Genomic DNA, 22,804 nt, shown 5'->3' on the forward strand with positions numbered 1-22,804 from the left:
ACACACAGATGTCAGTACAAGCTTTCTGTTGTCAATAGTAATTTAGGTAATTTATTACCTAAGTATTTGGGCCTTTCATAAATGACAAAGACTTCAGAAAAGATTGTTGAAAAATGTCTATTTTTCTTTTTTGTTTCACTGAGTACAGAATTGTCAGCTAGAGCAAAGAAGCAATGACTGGTAATATTGAGTTTCAATACCCACTGCGATTCTGTGTCTCATCAGTCATTTGCTAATATCAGTCAGTGAAGATAAATAGATGTTCTAAAGACTGGAAAGCACAATTTCTTTCTATTAGCAGTAGTTTATGAAAAAATATCGAAGTAACAGAAGGAATTCTGTGCAAGGGAAATATTCAGAAAATGGGGAACTGAAGAGTCAGCTCTCCTCCCCAACTCCAGTTTAACATCATCCCTCACCCAGATGGTACATCATTCAATCTGTCCATTATCCTTCAAGTCTAAGCCCTTCCCTCCCCACCCACTCTCTACCCTGTCTACATACATATGGGAGAATGGAGAAACAGCTTTATCTTAGTAAATGTCTCATGGCTAATGAACAAGTAAATGACAGTATTAGATATTCTGTCTTTCTTTGACCCATGATGATTTTATTCATAGGTGGGTTATAATATTTGGGTCAGAAAATGGGGACCCTTTACTGTTTTTACATTTGATTTTGTTACTGCTTTTCATGTTTTTGAATGTAAATTTACTGATGTGCGTTTTGCGTTCAGAAGTCACCATAACACCAGTGCAGAAAAATACCTCTTTCTGAGTGTTAATTTCATACATGTTCAGAACAAATGGTGCCCCATAGAAAAGAGAGAAAGGGATATGTTAAAAGTACATCAGCTAGAGAAAAGAAAATGAGGCACTAGTCTTCAGTTAGGATAAATATCACTCAATTTTAAATTCAGCTTTCTTTATAGTTTACCGAACAGTTAATGTGCTAAAACTATAGTGAGAATTAAGGAATATTTAGCCAATTCTATAAATATATTTTGCTTCTTCCATTGCATTGACTTTAGAAGGGATCACATGACAGTTCAGGTCAGTGACTTTCTTACCCTCATTGAAGGTACTCAGCAGACGCCTCCTGGGCATCTCAGTATGATCCATCTTTCAGGTGTGCCACTTTTGGGAGAGAGTGTATGCTTTTGATGTTGTTATAACACAATATATTCTAATTAACTGCTGGCAGAAAAATAGGTGACACCATTTTATCTGTGGTTGACCTCGAGATAAGACAGGATTTTAGATGTATTCTTTTGTTATTCAAAAAGTAGTGACTCAATGTATAGTCGTGTGTTACAAGACATTTTTGACACACTCATGATCAAACACACATTTTCTGTTAGGAGAAGAGAATTTGAAGTACATTAGAAAAATAAAAATCGTAGCTTTGGACACCTGTGGTCCAATCTCTTTGATCCCTCAATAGATCCTCAACCTGGAGTATACAGTGATCTTGATAACTTGTTTCTTCTTGAAATTTGTAAGACTAAACAACCAACTTTCATGCTTTTAAGCAGATATGCAAATGTTACATCATAAACAAATTATTTTAAAGACTATAATCCCAAGATAATTTTAAGCAGTGACATTTTAAAAAGTTGTATCCTATTTTTTAATGTACTTGTTATGCTTCCTAGTTTTATACCAACTTGACATGATCCAGAGTCATTTGGAAAAAGGGAAATTCAATTGAGAAAATGTCCACATCAGATTGGACTGCGGGCAAATCTTTGGTGCATTTTCTTGTTTGATTCTTGTGGGAAGGCTCAGCTCACTGTAGGCCATGCACCACTGGACTGGTGGTCCTGGGATCTAGAAGCAAGCCAAACAAATCACGTGGAGCAGGCCAGTAAGTAGTGCCCCTTCATAGTCTCTGCATTAGTTTCTGCTTCCAGGCTCCTCTCCTGTTTGATTTCCTGGTCTGTCTTCCCTCAGTGATAAACTGTGGTGTAGAAACATAAGATGTAGCAACTACCCCCACCCTACACAGGTTACTTTTGTTCATAATGTTTTATCATAGCAATAGAATGTCTAAACAGAAGTTGGTGTCAGGTCATAGAATATTGTTCTGAAAATTAAATGTTCACAGTTATCTTTCTTAGTAACTACATGAATATAATCTCTAATAGTAGAAATATTGCATTTTCTAGAGGTATTTGAAATTGTAAATCTATTAAATTCTTGCCATAAAATTTTATTTTACCATATTTAGATATTCTGATAATTATCCAATGATAATTTTATTTTTTCATTGCATTGTTACCATGCAAGCATTAATATGCAAGGTTATCTACATTTATCAGTGTTTCTCTGTCCATCTCTACACATTCTTTTGGCCTATACCACTCCTTAATATGTCCCAAGTACTTAAGTATCGTCTATTATGTAGTAAGCATGTACTGTTAAAGCTCAGTTATTTAATTAATGTCAACAAAAGGACACAAAGAGTTACAGTGAGAAGGAATGAGATTAATTTTTTAAAAATAGTGTTTTCTCATTTTCTATATTAATCCCAGTTCCCTCTCTTTCTCCTTCCACCCCCCCACCTTACACCAACCTCACCCCCAATGCAGTCCTTAGAGAGGGTAAGGTTTCACGTGGGAAGTCAACAAAGTCTGGCACATCACTTTGAGGCAGGACCAAGGCCCTCCCCATTATATTTAGATGGAACATGGTATCCCTCCAAAGAGAATGGGCTCCAAAAAGTCAGTTCAAGTACTAGGGATAAATCCTGGTCCCGGTGCCAGTGACTTCACAGACTGCCCCAGCCACACAACTGTCACGGATATTCAAAGGGCCTTGTTTGGGCCTCAGCAGGTTCCCCTGCCATTAGTCTGAAGTCAATGAGCTAGAGTCATCCTTGTAGATTTCCGGGAATTTCCTTAATGCAAGGTTTCTTGAAGCCACATAATGGCTCCCTCAATCAAAAATCTGTTTCTTGCTCTCCCTTTCTGTTCTTCCCCCATCTTGGCCATCCTGTCTCCTCATGGTCTCCTCCCCCTCGTCTTCATCCCTCTCCTCCCCTTCTGCTCTCCCACCCTATGCTCCCAATTTTCTCAGGAATTCTTGTCTATTTCCCCTTCCCAGGGGTATCCAAGAATGTCTCTCTTAGGGTTCTCTTTGTTATCTAGTTACCTAGTTTCTCTGGGGTCATGGACCAACCTGTAGGCTGGTTATCCTTTGCTTTACATCTAATATCCACTTATAAGTGAGTACATTCTGTGTTTGTCTTTCTGGGTGTGGGTTACCTCACTTAGGATGGTTCTTTCCAGTTACATCCATTTGCCTGCAAATTTTAAGTTGTCACTTTTTTAAAAAACCATTGAGTAGTACTCCATTGTATAAATGTACCATATTTTCTTTATCCATTCTTTGGTTAAGGGAAACCTAAATTGTTTCTAGGTTCTGGAAACCTGGAAACCATTATGAATAATATTACTATGAACATATTTGAGCAAATATCCTTGTGGTATGAGCGTGCATCCTTTGGGTATATGCCCAAAAGTTGTATTGCTGGATCTTGAGGTAGATTGATTCTCAGTTTTCTGGGAAATCGTCATACTGATTTCCAAGTTTGCGGTCCCACCAGCAATTAAGGAGTGTTCCCCCCTTAAAGAAGGAATGAATTTTGATTTAAATTTAGAGATGATGGAACACCTAACAAGGAATCTCTATGTGAGTCATATGAAATGTATGAGACTTAGTCCCACAGATGTGTGAAGGTAGAGTAGTCTAGGCATAGATAAGAGCATTAATGAAGTTGTCTTCTTGGGAGGGGTGTAATGAAGGTATGAAGAAGTCCAGAAGACCAGTACAACTAGAAAAGAATAGCTTGATGGAGACTGAAGTAAAAGGTGAGAGAATTATATCTCATGCAGTTGAAGAAGAGATGATGATGGTAATGATGGTGCTGGTGGTACTGGTGGTGGCAACGATAAGCAATGGAATAGAGAATGAAGCATGGAAGGATGCATAATCTAGAGCCTGCTTTAATTTGTCTTTCCTCCATCCATTGTTTTTTTTTTTTTGCTTACAATAAAATAAAAATGGTAAGTTTAAGTAATTTTTTCAAGACCTAACAAACCCTGTAAACGAGAGAAATATGACTAATCCCTTGCAGTCAGTCTTTAGTTTCGCATTTCTCATCTCAGGCCTTCAGTTCCCAAAGGGACAGTGGGGACTGCCTGTCCTCTGCCTCTGCTATTAGATTATATCATTATCCAGAGTGCTTCAGTCTAGTGCTTTCCATAAGTAATCAGATTCCATCCGAAGGGTGGGTGTGGTTAGGTGAATTAGTGATGAGTTGCCTGCTTCTGTGCAGACTTTCTGTTGTTCTGTGTTTTCCTCTGTAGAAAATAACTCTTTTCTCTTTATGATTTTTCTTTTATATAACTGACAGTCTGCCTCTGGCCATAAACTGCTAACATTCTAAGGAGGATGATATATGATATTGTCAGATTTCTCAGAAATGTAAATTTGATGGTTTAATACTGCATTATGCAAAAGAAGAACAGTTGATTTAAAGTTGAGTAGAAAGTGAGATAGTAAATTATGGAAATTCCTCAATAATAAAATGAAAATTTAAATTAAGACATTCATAGGAAGGAGAGATCAAATAAAATAGGTTTACTTTTATTGTTTTAAATCTATTACTATTATTGTATGGAAGTTTAATCTGTTTAGGGTCATTACTCATTGTGTGTATTTACTGAATATTTTATAAAGTTTTAGGAATCATTACAGTTACACAAAATATGTTAAGAAAACACCAATAAAGCAAAAGTGTTTTATATAAACTCTATGAATATCTTCTCATGCTGTATATAGCTTTTCATAAATTCTCATATCTACAGAGGAGGAATATCCTTGTTCCCTATGCAGGTATTAAAAAGTACTCGCAAGTAATCTTAGAAATCAAAAGATAGTGCCTTAGTTAAAAAACTTCTTTCTCTTCACTTCTAATTTTTTGTATTATGTTTACTGTCAATGACTCAACTTTTCTCATGAAATTTACTCTCCAAGCGTATATACATTCTGTCCACAAATCAATCAAACAGTTATCACAGCAGTGTGAGTGATCACACCACAAAGCAGGACTTGTCTCCTGTTGTTGTTCCTTGATCTTCTTGACGGCTGTCCAATTCACCTAAGCAAGAGCATTTCAGTCAGCAATCACATACATCCCATGTAAATAATTGCTTATAAAACCACCAATATATAGTCTGCTATCTACAGAAATGTAAGCAAGTATAATTTCTTGTAATAGCTTCTTGAGGAATTCAGTGACTTGTAAAAGATACTTGTGCTTACAAAGTTCTAAAGGACTCTTTGTAGAAACTGAAAGGATATCAGAAGATATGAAGACCAAGATGGGGTTAGTTAAACAATTGTTGCTCTTTGATGGAAGAAAAGGGTGACATTTCATTTTCTTAAATTTGAAATTTTCACATTTTCTTTGACTCTTGAATCTTGTTCCCTACCCTGTGCGTTTGAGCCTGTTATCTTTTTTTACAAGATATATTTTCTTTTCCTCTTGATATTTACTACAGCTACGTTATAGACAAGGTTGGCAAATAAGCAAGTTATGGCACAGAAAGCACATGGAGGACTATATAGTGTTATAGATAGTGTTTGCAACATTTCCTCCAATATCTTCTCATGCAAGTATCTAGGAATTCTCTCTTCACTCTCTTACCATTCTGGTGCCTGAGAGTGTGGGAGACATCTTTGATGAAAGGATCCCATTCCTCTGGTCTACACTTTGACATGAATGGGAAGTCAAGAACTGTAGTGTAGCCATTTTCCCTCCACACTAGACATCTCCTTAAGGCAAATGGGAAACTAGTATTCTCATAATTCTGTTTATACCCAGACACCTTTCAATCAGCCTTCCTATACCTGCATGCATGTGTCTGAATTTTCTAATTTAGAAAATTTAAAATAATTCTTGGATTCAATACATTTGAAAGATGGAACCTACTAATTTGCTATGGTCATCTCCTACTACCTAGTAGAGGCTCACTAAATGTTAAAAGACTTAAATATTTAAAACTTTTACTATGCAACATATTTTTCTTGTTTAAATTATTTAAAGACATTTTAATTGAATGATAATCTTTGTTCTTTGTCTTCTTAGACAAATAGAGTTTTAGTAGTGAAGAAATTTAATGAAAAGACATCATTTACAAGGAAATTAATGTTATATTTAGATCATATTTGACATATAGTTTTTTAAAATTTATCTTCTCATTTTACATATCAATCCTAGTTCCCACTCCCTCCTCTCCTCCCATTCCCTCCACCTTCCCTGTACCCCACCCCCATCAGCTCCTCAGAGAAGATAAAACTTCCCATTGAGAGTCAACAAAGTCTAACACATTGCTTTAAGGCAGGACCAAGGCCCTCCCCACTATATCTAGGCTGAGAAAGGTATCCGGCCAATAAGAATGGGTTCCAAAACGCCAGAACAAGCAGTAAGGAGAAACCCTGGTGTCATTGCCAGTGGCCCCACTGTCTGCCCCAGCCATACAACTGTCACCCGTATTCAGAGGGCCTGGTTTGGTCCAATACTGGTTCCCTTGCTGTCAGGCTGCAGTTGATGAGCTCCCATTAGCTCAGGTAAGCTGTTTCAGTGGGTGTCCCCATCATGGTCTTGACCTCTTTGTTCATATTCTTACTCCTCCCATTCTTCGACTGGACTTTGGCAGCTCAGTAGAGTGTTTGACTCTGGATCTCTGCCTCTGCTTCCATCAGTTGCTGGATGAAGGTTCTATAGTGACATTTAATATAGCCATCAATCTGATTACCGGACAATGCCAGTTCAGGCACTCTCTCTACTGTTGCTTAGAGTCTTAGCTGGGGTGATCCTTGTGGATTCCTGGGAATTTCTCTAGTGTCAGGTTTCTTGCTAGCCCCATAATGGTTCTGTCAATCAAGATAGCTCTTTTCTTGCTCTCTGTCCTTCCCCCATCTTGTCCAGCCCATTCCCTCAAGTTCTCCCCCTCCCCTTCTCCCTTCCTCCTCCTTTTCTACTCTCCCTTCTTCCCCAACCCCCAGTCCCAATTTTCTCAGGATATCTTGCATATTTTCCCTTCCTAGGGGGAATCTATATATGTTTTGTTAGGGTTCTTCTTGTTACTTAGCTTCACTGAGGTCATGGATTACAGGCTCATTATCCTTTGCTTTACAGCCAATATCCACTTATGAGTGAGTACATACCATGCTCATCTTTCTGGGTCTAAGTTACCTCACTTAGGATGTTTTTTTTCTAGTTCCCTCCATTTGCATGCAAATTTCAAGATATCATTTTTTCTACTGTGTAGTACTCCATTGTGTAAGTGAATCACATTTTTCTTACCCATTTTTCAGTTGAGGAGCATTTAGGTTGAGGGGCATGATGCGCTGCAGAGAGGGACGTGCTGGAGGAGCTGGTTCTTCACCTGACAGACAGGAGGCGCAGAGCTAGGAAAGGACTGGAGACAAACACCACTCTCAAAGCCACACCGCCAGGGATTCGTTTCCTCCATCTAGGTTCCACCTCGTAACATTTCCACAACCTCCCAAGCCAGTGCCACCAACTGGGAATAAAAAATGTGTTCGATGGTCCTGAAAGAACATTTCCTAGTGAAGTGATCATCAGTTGTAAAGGGTGGAAGAGTCTCTCTAAACAGAATCAACAAAATTCTTGCAGGAACTGGGTTGTTAAAAAATATAGCACCAAAGTTCTAAAGTTGAGGTTTCAGTGAGAAGAGGGTTAAGATAAGTCTGGTTCAGTGTTAGTTGTAAAGTTAGATCTGGTGCAGTGACACTGACGCTATTCCAGAACAAGTAGCAAAGGCTTGCTCAAGGAGACTGGCTCAGAAGTTTTGAACACAAGATACACACTTGGCCTGAGAAACAGGATAGCCATTAAAACCCCTACAGGCTGATGCTGTTTTCAAGGCTGTGGTCTTTACCCTAGAGGTCAGTGACAAACAGGCTGCTGAATGACTGTTAGGGTGCCATTGTGACTTGTCTTGTAAGTCTGAATTTACAGAAAGAAAGCAGTTTAAAGAGGATAAGACTCTGAACTGATGCTGAGAAAGAAGGCATCTAGACATACTACAAAGGTGTTTCAGGTAAACTGGATATTTAGATCATTGTATGGAGGGTGTAAGAGGGGAGGTTCTAAGGATATTTTCAACATTGTAGCCTAAATCAGCTAAATGGATTTGTCATGAGATATATGTTGAGGCAGTTTCTCACTTCAGCAAACAGGTGTGTATTCCTCAATTTCTAGAGACAGAGCGAGAGTATTTTATCTCAGTTTAGATGCACTGAATCTTTCAGGTGCAGATGACAGACTATCTAAGCTATCATTCATTGTTCAGTTTGATGCCAGATTCTGAACGTTCCTGGGGTGACATAGATTCAGTCAGTATCATAAACTCAGGACCAAAAAAATTCCAGAAACTTCTTAAACAACCATCAACTAACCAGAGCTAACTGAGAGGCTCTATCACTAGGTCATATTCTTCTTACACCAGGTATTGAAACACACTTAAGCTTTGAACATATTTACTACAAATGTATAGTACAGACCTTGTTGTTTTTGTAGCTATGTGTTATTACCATCATTACCATTACACATAGCTAATGCCATATAATTGATGTAGTCCCTCATACAGGAGAGCTACTTAGCAGAAGAGATGAAAACGCTATGTTGATGAATAATTTATAGGGAAGGGCTGACTGTTTTCTCTTCTTCAGCAGTGACAATGCAGTTTATAAGCCACCAGTTTCCAGATTATCATGACCCCACGATTGGTAAGTAAAAGCTGCTTTTCTCATGTAGTTTAAATAAATACACGTAAATAAGTGATACTTTTAAGCACTATTGATAATGCTAGAGAATAAAAGTGTAATTTGTTCTATCATCGAGCGTATATACACATGGATAGATCTGTATAAATTTCTGAGTCATGAGAGAGTATTTGTCCTTTCTTCTCATAATGCACTTTCATATTTTATACTTTGTTCAAGTTATTCTGGTAAATGATTGTCGGAATCCATTATGCTGATTTATGGATTCACTAATGGATATTTTCCATTAGAAAAAGAAAGAATTAAAAACCTTTGCTCTGAGTATTATAGCTGATGTGATTACATACACACTTGATCACATTTTCAGTCTCTGGTTTCCTATTGTAGAATTAGTTTCGTTTCTCAAAGATGTATTTGGAGGAGCATTTAAGTCTAGGTATAATTTCACTTAGCATCCTTGTTTGTAGATGAAGAAACTGAGACACACTGAGTCAAAGTATGATTTGTGTCCCAAATCCAGCATGCTAACTTCCTCTAGTGTAGTTGTCTTCCCAGCATAGCAGTAGGGAAACCCTGCTGCGAGGAACGAGCCTCCTCCCTTGTTTGAAGCAAGCCTTTAAAATTGCATTACTCATTCAGAAAATTGTTTAGAGAGAACTGGAAATTCTCACGCAATGTCCATCATTGGATTCTTTGGTCAGAAATGCATTAAGCTTCAGGTTGCACTGAGCTTTACTTTCCTGCAAGCGAGGAACAGAACTGCAGGGCTCCTTACGTAGGTTTGCTGGCGGAATGGAAGCCCTTTGCTCCTCATCACTGTGTGCTCTGTTGCTTTCTCTCTCCAGATGAACAGTTTTTGTGCAGGAGGGACATCTCCTAGTTTTAATCTTCATCAGGAAATTGACACATGAAATTATCTCTTTGCTAACGCTTTTGTACTCCTTCCTGAAAATTCTACAGGACACGTGGATGAATTATGTTGCTGAAATAATCAAAATGCACTAGTTTTATTTTTTAATATTTATATATTTTATTTTGTGTGTGAGTGCTTTTCCTGCATATATACACGTGTATTATATGTGTGGCTGGTGCCCACAGAGGTCAAAAGAAACCCTGGAGCTGGAATTACGGGTTCCAAAGCTGTGAACAACTATGTGGGTCTTTGAAAGTGAACACTGCTGCTCTACAAGGCCAACAAGTGCTCTTAACTGTAAAGCCATCTTTCTAGGCCCCAATAGATTACCTTTAAACAAGTCTAATGGTTCCCTAAGACCTCCTCTTAGGCTAACTGAATTAATAAGATTTAATTTAATAGCAAATTGGAATGCTATTAACCTGATGAATTCTCTGAGGAATTGAATTTTGTTTCTGAAATAATCACTTTGTGCAGTTTGAGAAGTGATCAGCTTCAGTGATTGAGTGTTCTTTCAGTTGATATTTGAAATATCTTAATTTTGGGATGCTGTTAGCTTTTTGTCACTCACTTTCAGCTATAGACAAGGGGGAATCTCTGGCTAAAAGCTCTGAATACTGCATATTGCTGGGATAATATAATATACATTATATGATATCACAAATGTACTTTGTTGTTCATTATTTTTCATCTTTGTGTAGTGGTGTTGGATAAACTGGCCTTGCATACAAGCCCTTCATGTAATTTCTGGAATAAGGTAATAGATGTAAATATGTTATCATCATCTCCGTTACAAGGAACAAATGTGTCATGTACGGTGATGACTCTTGCAGATAGGCTGAGAGAACATCTGTTTCTTGCAATTAGGCTGCCTGGACTTTCAGTGCTAACAGCTGAAATTAAACTTTTATCTGGAAATAAACAAGGTGGTGTTGAAAGAAGGCTGAAAATGGAAACAGCAGTTTATTGCTGTCAATTTGACTCTCTCATCCTCTCATTTCTTGGCTTCTGTAATGGGATATTGGTTAACGATTTTCCGTTGCTATCCTGATGGTAGAGGGCGAAAGGCTCAGACAATTTACTTTGTGTCTGTTCCAGCTTCTTAGCTATACTTTTGCTGGTGACTTCATGACATCTCTAGGGGAAATTCATGTTAGTATAGCTTGAATATCTTACAAATTAGAGAAGAATAGCACCCATCCTGGATACTTATCTCTGAAAAAGGAAAGGAATATTTTCTGTACTCATCCAGAGATATTTGTCATCATAGTAACTGAGATTTATGGGTATATTTTTCTGAAATATGAGAAGAATTAGTTTGTTGGGTTATTTTTTGCCCTCACCTTTGACTTAGTATAATCTTTATTTCAATTGAAAATCAAATGGAAGTTTTTGGACTCTCCATAAAACAGAACTTAGGAATATTGGTTATGTCAATGTTGTTTTCAAAGAAAGGATTCTGCTCCATATCTATTGGTCACATATTCAAAGTTAGTAACCAGTGATTTCCATGTCTCAAATTTATAGAAAATAACTATGACATGAACAGTTAGAGTTGGCTTAATTTTCCAATGGAAAGCGATTTCATTAAAGAGTCACATTAGTAATAATAGAGAAGAATGGGGGCTAGATTGGAGTTGAAAAGGAACATCTCTAAACATTTTACATAATTCTAAATATAGCTTGATTTTCTTCATAGAATAATTATTTAGAGATATTAAGAAGTAACATTCATATTAAGATCCTGTTGTCTGAACCTTTATGTCAATAAATGAGCATGCCACATATTATAAATCTTTAGATTTGACCAAGGCATGTCAGTCATTGAGCAAAGTTTGCATTTCTAATCTAGCAATACAATGTTTTGACCATCATAAATAAAAATCTAAATATCATAGTTTAAATCTTCAGGTATTTTCAGTTCAGGAAGAAAAGTTAGGAGAAATTACAGGAGCATTTTTTCCCTCTGAAGACAGTCTGTGGTATAGGAAAGCAGCAAGATGCTGCATGGAATGACTTGGAAAGGGTGGAGAAGTACAGTCTCCACTCCTCCAAGCTCTGCTTGCTATGAACTAAGTTCATGTGTCAGGCATCAATTTCCAGGCATCCATTCTATAATTCAGAAGTCCCTCTTCAAGAAGAGTTTTCAAGGAAGTCTGGAATCCTTAGAGGATTAGGAGAAAATAGTCTAGGATTGTTTGTTAGGATGCATTCCTTAAATGGGACAGTGGTGACACACACCTTTAATCCCAGCACTCAGCAGGCAGAGACAGGTGGATCTATGTGAGTTTGACACCAGCCTTGTCTATAGAGTGACTGCCAGGACAGGTTCTAAAGCTACAGAGAAACTCTGTCTCAAAAACCAAAAAGAATGATATGTTTTTTTAATTGTAACCTGGAGTTTAAAAGTATTACTACAGAGTCAGGTGGATCTCTGTGAGTTCGAGGCCAGCCTGGTCTACAAGAGCTAGTTCCAGGACAGGAACCAAAAGCTATGGAGAAACCCTGTCTTGAAAATCCAAAAAAAAAAAAAAAAAAAAAAAAGTATTACTACACATAGTTATAAGAGAATTTTTAAACTAGCTGTACTTTTTTTTTCTTTTACTGAAATAAAAGACAAATTCCCTTAAAGCCAAAACATAAATATGTACATCAAGGTTTTATGTGATGACTAGGAATTTTAGTCCACAGCACTGTTTGTTGGCACCTTTATATAGTTTGAATGTCTGTTCATGATTACTGTTTTTCACTTGAAGACAGACATGAAACACCAGGAACTCAAGTACCTGACCTAACTAATTAACCAAGCTGAAAACAAAAAGTCTCAGCTAGCTGTCCCAGGATAAAATATTAGGTGATAGATGGAACCCTGAGGGACTCGTGTTTCCTGCTCATACAGAGTATTTTAATTTTGTGTAAATTGTGTATGAATCAATGATTATCTGCCTCCCTCTCTCATCACAACCAGTTATGATATTAAACATGTTACGAGCTCAAACAGAGAGAATGCCTTTCCAGTGCTCTTGGAAAGGTGTGGAAGATAAAGGACAAATGAGAGTATATGGCAAACTAATTACACAGAAAACCATGAGGTATTGGACAAGGACAGCTTAGTTCATCACAGGACCTCAGGATAGAAGTATACTTTATTAAAAGACAAAATCCAACAATTTACAGAGTGAACTGGCTTTTGTTTGCTATCCACTCATAAATCAGCAAAGCCCCTGTGCTGAAAACTGGACAGGAACTGTGAAGCCATGTCAGAGTAGTGGCTTTGACACTGATTAGTCAGAAGAGTAGAAGAGAAAAAATGCTGATTGTGTCTCAAATTATTTCATACCACCTTTTTTGTAGGATTAAAGCAGCGTTGATCTCCTTATACTAATATGTTGATCAAGGTAGACAACTTTTCATGGCTAGTTATTGGCATGAAGAAAATTTCATTGGAAAAATTAAAAATATGCAAATGTCATTATTTTTCTGTTTTTGACCCTTTTCATCCTCCTGATTTTCCTCTTTATTCAATATTAATATATTTATAAAGTAGTTTCCAGGTATTATACAAGGTGCTGGAATCAGTTCTGTAGAGAAATAGTCAAGAATTATTTTTTATTAAGCTTCCTTACTTTGCTTGCCCCTCCCACCTTGTCTCTAAGAGCTGATTGTGTCTTTTTATCTGGAATCCAGTTGTCCATTTCTGTCTAATTGTTACAGTATTTATTTGGTTTTCACAGAACAGAAATTTATAAGACCAACCTTCTGGCTGTATTTTTACGTTATTTTCAAAGAAGACACACTATCATAGTTGAATAGATTGAAAACTCATTCCTTATTTTAATATTTTAGACCTTAATTTCACTTACATACCATGAACACTGCAAATATGCTCACCCAAAAGATTCATATTCTTTCTGTGCAATTGGCAAGGACTGTAACAAGCTCTATAGAAAAGCATAATAAAATACTACACATAGAATATTCTTTCTAAATTACTTGCCATGCTTCTCTAAATAGGGAGCTCATTTCAGGGGCAAAGTGTTTTGGCGATAGGACCAGGGTGTCTGCAGAGCACAGTGAACATTAACGTGCAAAGAAAACCCTGAAAAAATAGTGCAATTAGGCAGCATGGAGCAAATTTACTACACTGTTTATGTGTCTCAATAGCTCTGGTAGAATAAAAACTTCCTAAAGTGGATTGAGAGAAATTGTATAGCTTGTATCACACTAAAATGTCCTACTTAGCATATAAAATGTGAACTAATAGATTCACTTCTTTGTGTCATAGAAAATTCCTGTTAAAATGTAAATGCTCAGGGTCGGTGGGTAGGGCCCCAAGCCATGCAGAATCACTTATATATTAGCACAGATTTATGTATCTAATTATTCTAAAGAGTAAAACAGAAGTGTTCTAGAAATTACTACTGAAGAGATGGTTTTGAGGGTTGGAGAAAGTAGAATGTTGTTATTATGAAGAATAAAGGCTGTAGGCAGAGTCTACTTGTTTTTTTCCCAGCCACCCAGACCCAAAACAATCATACAGAAACTATATTGATTACAATACTGTTTGGCCAATAGTTTAAGTGTATTTCTAGCTAGCTCTTAGATCTTAAATTAACCCATTTCTATTATTCTGTGTGTCACCACGAGGCTCATGGTTTACTCCTGGCATCTCCCTGACTCTGCCTTCTTTTCTCCTCTATCTCTGCTTGGAAATCCTGCCTTGCTTTATTCTGCATTTTAATAGGCCCCAAACAGCTTCTTTGTTAACCAATGGTAATAAAAACATATTCACAGCATACAGAGGGGATTTCCATATCAGAAGGCTACGAAATAATTGTTGATGGAAATCAAGATGATTTTGAAGGACTATGTTAAGTAATGACTCCTTTATGTTTGAGCAGAGGAAGAGGGGAAATGTAATTCACGTGACACCCAGTCGGTTGGAGATGTTTCAGTCTTCATGGAACTCCTCACATGTTTGCTAAGCTCCAGTAAATCTGGCTTTTAGTTTAAGTGTAACTAGTAACCCTTTTCTGTCCCTCTCACTAATATGTGTTCCTGTAACACAGAGTAACTTCTTTACTTCTTACTTAGGCAGCCCAGTTCAATTTTTAGTTCCAAGCATGGGTGCAAATCCTTAGAGAAGATGGCTTTGACTCTAGTGGTTACTCAGTGTCTATCACTTCCTCTACAGCTCTCTGTATAAACTGCTATTAACAATAGACATGGTTGACTTTACTTGGATTTCATATATCATTTTAACTTGGCATCCAAGATGCTAGGCTCTTTTTTTCCTTTATTAGTGTCTCTGACTTAACTTAGTTCTTATCTTTTCATCTCATATTTCTCTCTGAATTTCAATGCTTGTTTATCTACCTTCCAACTGAGCTTTCCTATTTAGAATTCTGGTGGCTTACGCTACTGGTCACAAGTTTCCATTAATTTTATTTTATACTTGTGGTAAAAGCTGATATATTGACTAAGTCCTGTGAAGTCCATGATGATGAAATAACAAGTCATGATTTGATAAGGGCTTGGCTACAGCTCAATGGCAAGCAACCCGAATAGCATTTTTAAGGCCTTTGTTTCATTCCACAAACTGAAAAATAAGTGATGAATCAGTCTTCAAGGACTGAATGCATTGCGTACCTGATTTGATGCTTTGGTGTTGAACCTCATTCATTTTATCCTCACTGGCCTCATTGTTCCTGGAGTATGCCAGATGCTTGCTCATCTTGGCATGCTTGCATTTGATCACTTTTTCTGGGAAAACACTTCAGTGTTTAATAGCTGACCTCATTATATCTTCAAATATTTGCTTTAGGATTTAAATGATTCTTTTTGAACAACATGCATAACTACTGATAACATTGATCATCTGTTTTTCATAGATGTGTGTATGTGTACATGAACATATATATTTATTCATAGGTTCTTATATAGGTTCTACAAGTGAAAGAACATATATATTTGTCTTCATGTTTCTGGCTTATTGCTATTTGTTTCTTATACTATGTGGTAGAGACTTACTAAGGACTTTTCTAAATGTAATATAATGTCTGAATTTATAATCAAAGACTTATCCATTTCTGGTTTACAAAAGATGGACCAAGAAATTGGGTGAGTGTTGTAAGGAGAACACTTGTTTATTTCCCAGCTGCCCAGCAGCTCAGACCCAAAATAATCACACAGATATTATATTATTTAAATCTTTGCTTGACCAATTAGCTCTAGATTCTTATTGGCTAACTCATATCTAAATTTAGCCCAATTTTAGTAATCTGTGTATTGACACAAGACTGTGGCTTACCGGGTAAAGTTTTGGCATCTGTGTCCAGCAGTGCTACATGGCTTTACTCCTTTACTCTGCCTCCTTTTCCCCAGCATTTAGTTTAGTTTTTTCTACCTAGCTAAGTTCTATCCTATTAGGCCAAGCCAGTTGTTTTATTAACCAATGATATTTACAGCATACAAAGGGAAATCCCACATCAGGGGAGTGAATGGCAAAATTATTTACTGTCCCATCAACTTCGATCAAGCTGGTTTATATCTCTGATCTTTCTCATTTGTAAAGAGATAATGCTTTTATTTCTTTTGATGGTTATGAGAGATAATATAGGTGTAACTGTTTCACATACTGCTTGAGACAAAATGGATGCTACACTTCTTCAGTAGAATTCAATTGAACTGGAAAGTAATGGTGAACACAAAAACTATCAGGAAGAAGACACCTACACCTTGTGCTCTCTTGGAAATTCCAAAATATTCATCATTATAGATGAAAAGTAACCAGAATATCACTTTATTGCATTATATTTCTACTATTTCATCTTGAATACTGTAAAGTACTTATGGTTACCCGAAACATTCCCAGACCAAAACTATGAGTGGAGAGCAAATTATGATTAAATTTTTTGCTTCTACTTGCCATGTAAAGTTTCTTTTAGGAACCTGGATGTGAAGACCATATGGACTATAAGACAACAATCTCATATGGAATATGAGAAGTGCCTCAGAGATATTGAATCAGTTCAGGAAATTAACAAACTGAAAGCTTAATCATGACAGTCTGTGAACAGGTATCACATCTTTTCAGATTGCTGCAGTCCTCCGATAAGAAGGCTTTATAATCTTCTGTATGCCCCCTAAGAACAGGATTTAGCTCAGTCTGAGAAATAAAAGGACTCTTTCAGATTATTACATAGTCACGCAGTCATTGAAATTCCTAAGTAGTCATCTTTGATGATAACTATGATTAACTAAAATTACTGATGTAATGCTAATTAAAATCATTGTAGTCAACATACACACCTAAAGAGATAAACACCATTCTGTTATTTCACAGAGGGAAGCTGTGGACCTACAGAAGAAACACTCCTCAGCATTTTGTTTATTTGGTGATTATTATTAGGGGACATTTGTTCTAAAGTCAAGTGGCTTGTAATTATATTTTCTTTGTTATTTCAGTAAATTCTTTTTAAGAGCATGGTTAGTGTTCTGTTGGTTCTTAATGAGCCAATTACATGAAGCTTGAAAGAGAAAAAAAAAGTGTACTTAGAGTATGACCTACACATTAGCTGGTTAAAGTGACACAGACAGTATTTAACCATACCCAAAAGACTCTAGCGAGCTGATATTTACCTCCTTGAGCTCACACTTACATTTTCAAATGGAAAGTTTAAAATATTGTAATTAGGAACATATTTAGAGTTTTATGTACCTGTTGAAAATTTCAAGCATTAATAGTTCAGTAATTCAGGTTTTATGTTTTGAAATTAGTAGGCTTCATTCCACATCTTTGGTTGACCTCAAATTCAGAGATATTTTTTTAACAATTGTTTAAAATGTATGGACTATTTGAAGAGAATCTTTGTTAAGAACTATGAATTATTTCTATTAAAAATTTTAATTTAATATAGTAATTTAAGGTGCTATCCCAGTCTATTTTAAGGTGCCTAAGGGGAAAATATTCTAATATTTCACATAGAAGCTGTTTGGATCAGGATACATTTCTTCAACATGAAAAAAAGACATGGAGATAGATATTTAATAATATCTATTTGGGATAGTCTAGGTAAAAAATTTTAATATATCAATTGTCCATGTTCTATGATTTGATATTCATTGATTAAACACAGTTCATAATGTGCATTTTCACACAAAGGGAAGTAGTTAATCTTTAGCATGCAATGTTTACCTTGCAAACATTCAGATTTTGTGAACTAAAATTTTGAAAGAGGAATAAAACAAAAGTCAAAATACTTAGACAACAATGCAGACACTGAGAGAGACTTACATAGATCTAATCTACATGGAAAGTAGAAAGTAGAAAAACACAAGATCAGAGTAAATTGGGAACATGGAGACCTTGGGGGAGGTTTGAAGGGGGGAGGGGAGAGGCAGGGAGGGGAGCAGAGAAAAAATGTAGAGCTCAATAAATTATCAACAAAAAAAGAAACCCTGCTTCGAAAAGCCAAGCAAACAAAAGAAAAAATGTTTTATAAATTTACGTATATCCTGTACAAACAGAATATGTATGATAGACAGGGAATAAATTAAACGTCGAAATAGCAAACTCCAAATGAGACTAGTAAGCTTCTACCAGCCTTTGGTTCATTATGGGCCTCTGTTTTTATGTGTGTGAAATAGTGCTAAATACATTTTCCTTAAAAATAAAAGCAAGCCTTCTCAAAGCTAAAATTAGCTATTTTTAAATTTGTTTGGAAAAAGCAACTGTCAATAACAACCTCTATATAAACAGCTATTTTTATACCATAGAAATGCCGCAAGCACAGGGGTCTGCAAGTGTCTGTACCAGGTCTCTGTATATATGTTACGGCTGTTAGCTTGGTGTTTTCGTGAGACTACTAAAGCAGAAGCTGGAGTATCTCTGACTCTTTTGCCTGCTCTTGAGACTTCCCCCCCTTCTATTGTGTTGTCTTGTTCAGCCTAGATATGATGGCTTTTACCTTGTCTTATTGTATCCCATTTCGTCCTGTTTGGCTGTTATCTCTTGAAGGTCTACTCATTTCTGAAGAGGAAGCCAAGGGAAAGTGAAACTGAGGGAGAAGGGAGACGAGAAGGGATGCTAGGAGGAGTGGAGGGAGTAGAAACTCTGGTTTGGATGTATTATATAAAAGAAGAATTTATTTCAATTAAAAAATTGGTTTAAAATTTTAAATGTCCCATTCTTATTACTCAAGTGACATAATAAGAATCAATTCCTCTAGAAATAATTCACTAACAAAAACAGACATAAGTAATTTGTTGAGTTATTTGTTGATAAGAGGCAAGTTCTGTACAAGAAAAGTTAGTACATTTTCAATTCTTCCTTGGCTGTTATAATATTTTATTTTAAACAATACCTTCACTATTTAAGAACTAAATATCAACATTAAAAAATAGCATTTCATGCTGGGAATGGTGTCTTATGCCTGTACTATCATCACTAGAGAAGTAGAGGCAGGCGAACCAAACTTCAAGGCTGGCCTAAGTTACACAAAGATGATGACATAAAGAAACAAGCCCTACTAATGTATTACTAATATAACCACAGAAAAGAAATGATTATTTCTTTATAAGTATCCTTACATGCTCGTACATCAGATTCTTCTCTTGTACTATGTTTTACCTGCATACATGTCATGCCTGTCCATCTGGAAATTCAGGTCCCAAAGCTAGTCATTATTTTCAACTTCCGTTTTCTCTATAGTTATTCCATCTTTGACCTACTGTTGTGTGCCTTTTCCTGGAGAGACCGAAACAAATGTATAAGACTCCAGGTAGGTTACCAGAGATATGATTCCAGTCCTGTCTAACTTAGTGAACCAATTTGTTAGAGTCACTTACAGGGCTGTAGCTCAGGTGCCATTTAGAGGGTCACTAAGGGTTCCTACATGACAAAAATTCCATACCCTGGTTATAGACTCATAGAACCTACATCGGTGAAGATTCCCACACAAATTTCAGACATTTTGAAGACTCGAAGACTCTCAGATTGGTAGTGATTATAACCTTGGTGAAGAACCTTATGATTCTTGTGGTCTTCATGTGTTTCTGAACCTTATAACTTTAATTAAGTTCCTGGGTCTTGTTATGTTTTTATTTTTGTAGTCTTAAAAACCTTTTCTCCTTTTGGGTGGGAATGCTTCATTTCAGAGGATATAGCCATAAACACCTGTTTATTCTGCTTCCTAAACATCCTTCAGATACATTTTCAATTAATGGCTGCAACAGAGCAGTTCTCCTAGAGGTACCTTCATATAATGACACTCCTGAGACAATATATATATGCATCACAGAAGAATCTTCATAATTAAGGACCATCATCATACCTGTGTTATCCATACTTTTAAAAGAGTTATATTGTGAAGAACACAGTCTTAAACATGCTTTGACTGATATATATATATATATTTATCATATGCGCGGGCGCGTGCGCACACACACATTTATCATATACATGCATGTATACATTGGTTTTTAAAGACAGGTTTTCTCTGGTACTCTTGGGTCTCCTGGAACTCACTCTATAGCCCAGGCTGGCCTTGAAGTCAGAGATCCACTTGCTCTGCCTCTCGAGTGCTGGGATTAAATGCATGTGCCACCATTGCCTAGCTTTTCTACATGTTTAAAATCTACTAACACATACAGTAAATGTTTGTGAAATTCATCAGAATTCTCATATGTACATGCAAAGTTTATAATTTTTGTGTTTTAATGGCATTGTACTGTACAGTTTAGTAGATATTTTGTTATCTGCATATATGATGTCCAGTTGAGTTTTTTCCATTCAGTCAAAAGATATTCCATATTCATGGATTAATCCATCCATATTGTTTTAAAAACTGCTAGAATATTTAGACTTCTAGAAAAAAGGCATTTTTTTCTCTTTATCACTCTTTGTATTTTTATCTTTGTTCATATTTTCTTTTAGGTATTGACAGTGAGAGTTCCCCTCCCCCCAGGAGATTATTGTTTTAAGATATTTAATTTTAATTATTTCCAAATATTTGAGAAAGAGTCCTACACCTTTAAAAAATGTTTCCAGAGACCTTTTGAGAGTTCATATAGAGTCAGTGTTTATTAACACACGTGTGTGTGTATGTGTGTGCATATGTGTGTGTATGTGTGCCACACCCTCCCCTCAGTCATTTTTCATTGCTCTAAGTTGCTCAATGACTTCTTGTTAATTAGGAGGAAAATATTTTTTTCTGCTAATTATACTTGGGCTTCTCTTTATTAAAGTATTAATTTCACTGACACTTGTTCCTTTTCTCTGTATGTAAACACAGGTTTTATTAAATTCAAGTCCTTTTGCCCAGTAATGGTCTTCTATAAGATGTCTTTTGAATGCGAAGTCTGTCTTTCTGCTTCGTGTCCATTCTATCTAGCTAAGCCTTTTGCTCATATTAGGAGCACACACTTAGGCTTCCACAGCTAGGTCTGCGTTCCTGAGAGAAGGATCCATAGATGTAGCTTCTTCTGGATTCTGAGCAATCCTGTCTTTCCTTTTTTTATAAGTACAGAATTCTTATTTGATGTAGGTATAAATAAAGTAATTTTAATAAGTTTGTCTGTAGGTAAAAGCTCAACATCCTCTCTGCTGGTAATCCGAAACCACAAAGGCAATAAAAGGATCCTGGTCTCATATATAACAGTAAATGACATTAGGACAATGAAGCTTAATGAGAGTTTTTTATTTGTCACGAACATACAGTCCTTGCAGATAACTGTGTCAAATACTAAAAGCAGGAGACCACTGTGTGTGAACTTCCATGGCACTTTGTCAGCAGAATTCCCTGTAAAAATGAGTGTTTCTATGTAGTTATCTGGCACAGCCATTAAAGCTCAATGTGAAGCATGCAGGTAGAACATGGAGGAAATGATGAGTCCAAGAAAATTTAATTCTTGGAAAAATAAGATGATTTAAGGTGTGGGTGTGGACAAAATTCTCTGGAAGTAAATCATGTGTGCAAAGTTTCAAAATGACTTTCAGTTAAATGGAAGTAGGATTTGGTGACAGACATTTTGAAAGATTGGTATTCTAGAAAATATTAGATAAACATGCAGCTTCTTCATGAGAAGACTTATTTTCTTCTCCAAATTGTTTATTTAGGTGTATCACTTTGGTTGTCTTTGGGTATCAAAGTTACTTAAGCGACAAAATGTACTTATTTGCAGGAAGCAAAGTCAGGTGTTATATATAATGAGCACTGACTTAAACCATACATGGGATGGGTTTGATGAGTTTTTGAAAAGTATTGCTAAGAATTAACTTGACCTTTTTTTGTCATATAGTTTCGTTCTTGCTTTTTTATGTCTGAACAAATACACGGAGCTTATATTTGGAGATATTGGTGGAAAGGGCATGAGAAACAAAGCCAACACAATGGATATAAATGAAACCTGAAAGCCAGGGATCACAGGAGTACAGATGCTATCATTTGTATTTCTGCAAATTTAACTGATATATGAAAATTATTATTTTTTAAGTCCTCAGATATGTAATATATAAATCTTTATAAATAAATGATCTCAGCTATAATTTTAAACAAGGCAGTTCTATTACAATAAATTTAAGTTCAGAATGCAGCTCTGAAGACTTCACATATAGAAATTGCATTTACCATTTGAAAAATACTGTGGTTTTGATTTATAGGAGCTGAAAAATGCATGCAGCATCGGAAAATTACAGGGTATTTTCTCAGTGTTCTCTAAGCCAATAAACTTAAAACAAATCATCTTGACCTTTGCACAAGGAAGCTCTGGCCGCTGTGATTTATATCTTTAGGTCACCACACCTGCAAAGACAAATGAGGTGAGCTTGACAGATGCTGCCTTTTGATATTAACCCCTTCCACAATCTGGGAGGTACAGAATCCTCTCTTTTTGATGCTGTTTTAGGGTTATGGGCTGAGTTAAACATAGCTGAAGGAACTGTAATGACCCACTCAGTAATCTTAGGAATGCCAAAAACCTATTCCAACAATTTATGTCTTGTCATTTGAAATGTATTCAGTCTTTTAATATTCAAATAACAAAATATTGGTGTTCTCTTCTAAAACAAGAA

General features: G+C 36.3%; 1 protein-coding gene across 5 annotated transcripts in view; it reads left to right on the forward strand.

Moving 5' to 3' along the window:
- Nucleotides 1–22,804, forward strand: part of Rit2 (Ras like without CAAX 2) — a 298,991-nt gene that overhangs the window by 59,234 nt on the left and 216,953 nt on the right. For all 5 annotated transcript variants that reach the window (XM_057788884.1, XM_057788881.1, XM_057788883.1 and 2 more), the window contains exon 2: nt 8,766–8,822. In XM_057788884.1, the coding sequence (XP_057644867.1) occupies nt 8,774–8,822 (49 nt within the window). In that variant the 5' untranslated portion in view covers nt 8,766–8,773. The remainder of the gene's footprint in view (nt 1–8,765; nt 8,823–22,804) is intronic.

Source organism: Chionomys nivalis, chromosome 14 (genome assembly GCF_950005125.1).
Source record: "Chionomys nivalis chromosome 14, mChiNiv1.1, whole genome shotgun sequence".
Classification (NCBI taxonomy): Eukaryota; Metazoa; Chordata; class Mammalia; order Rodentia; family Cricetidae; genus Chionomys; species Chionomys nivalis.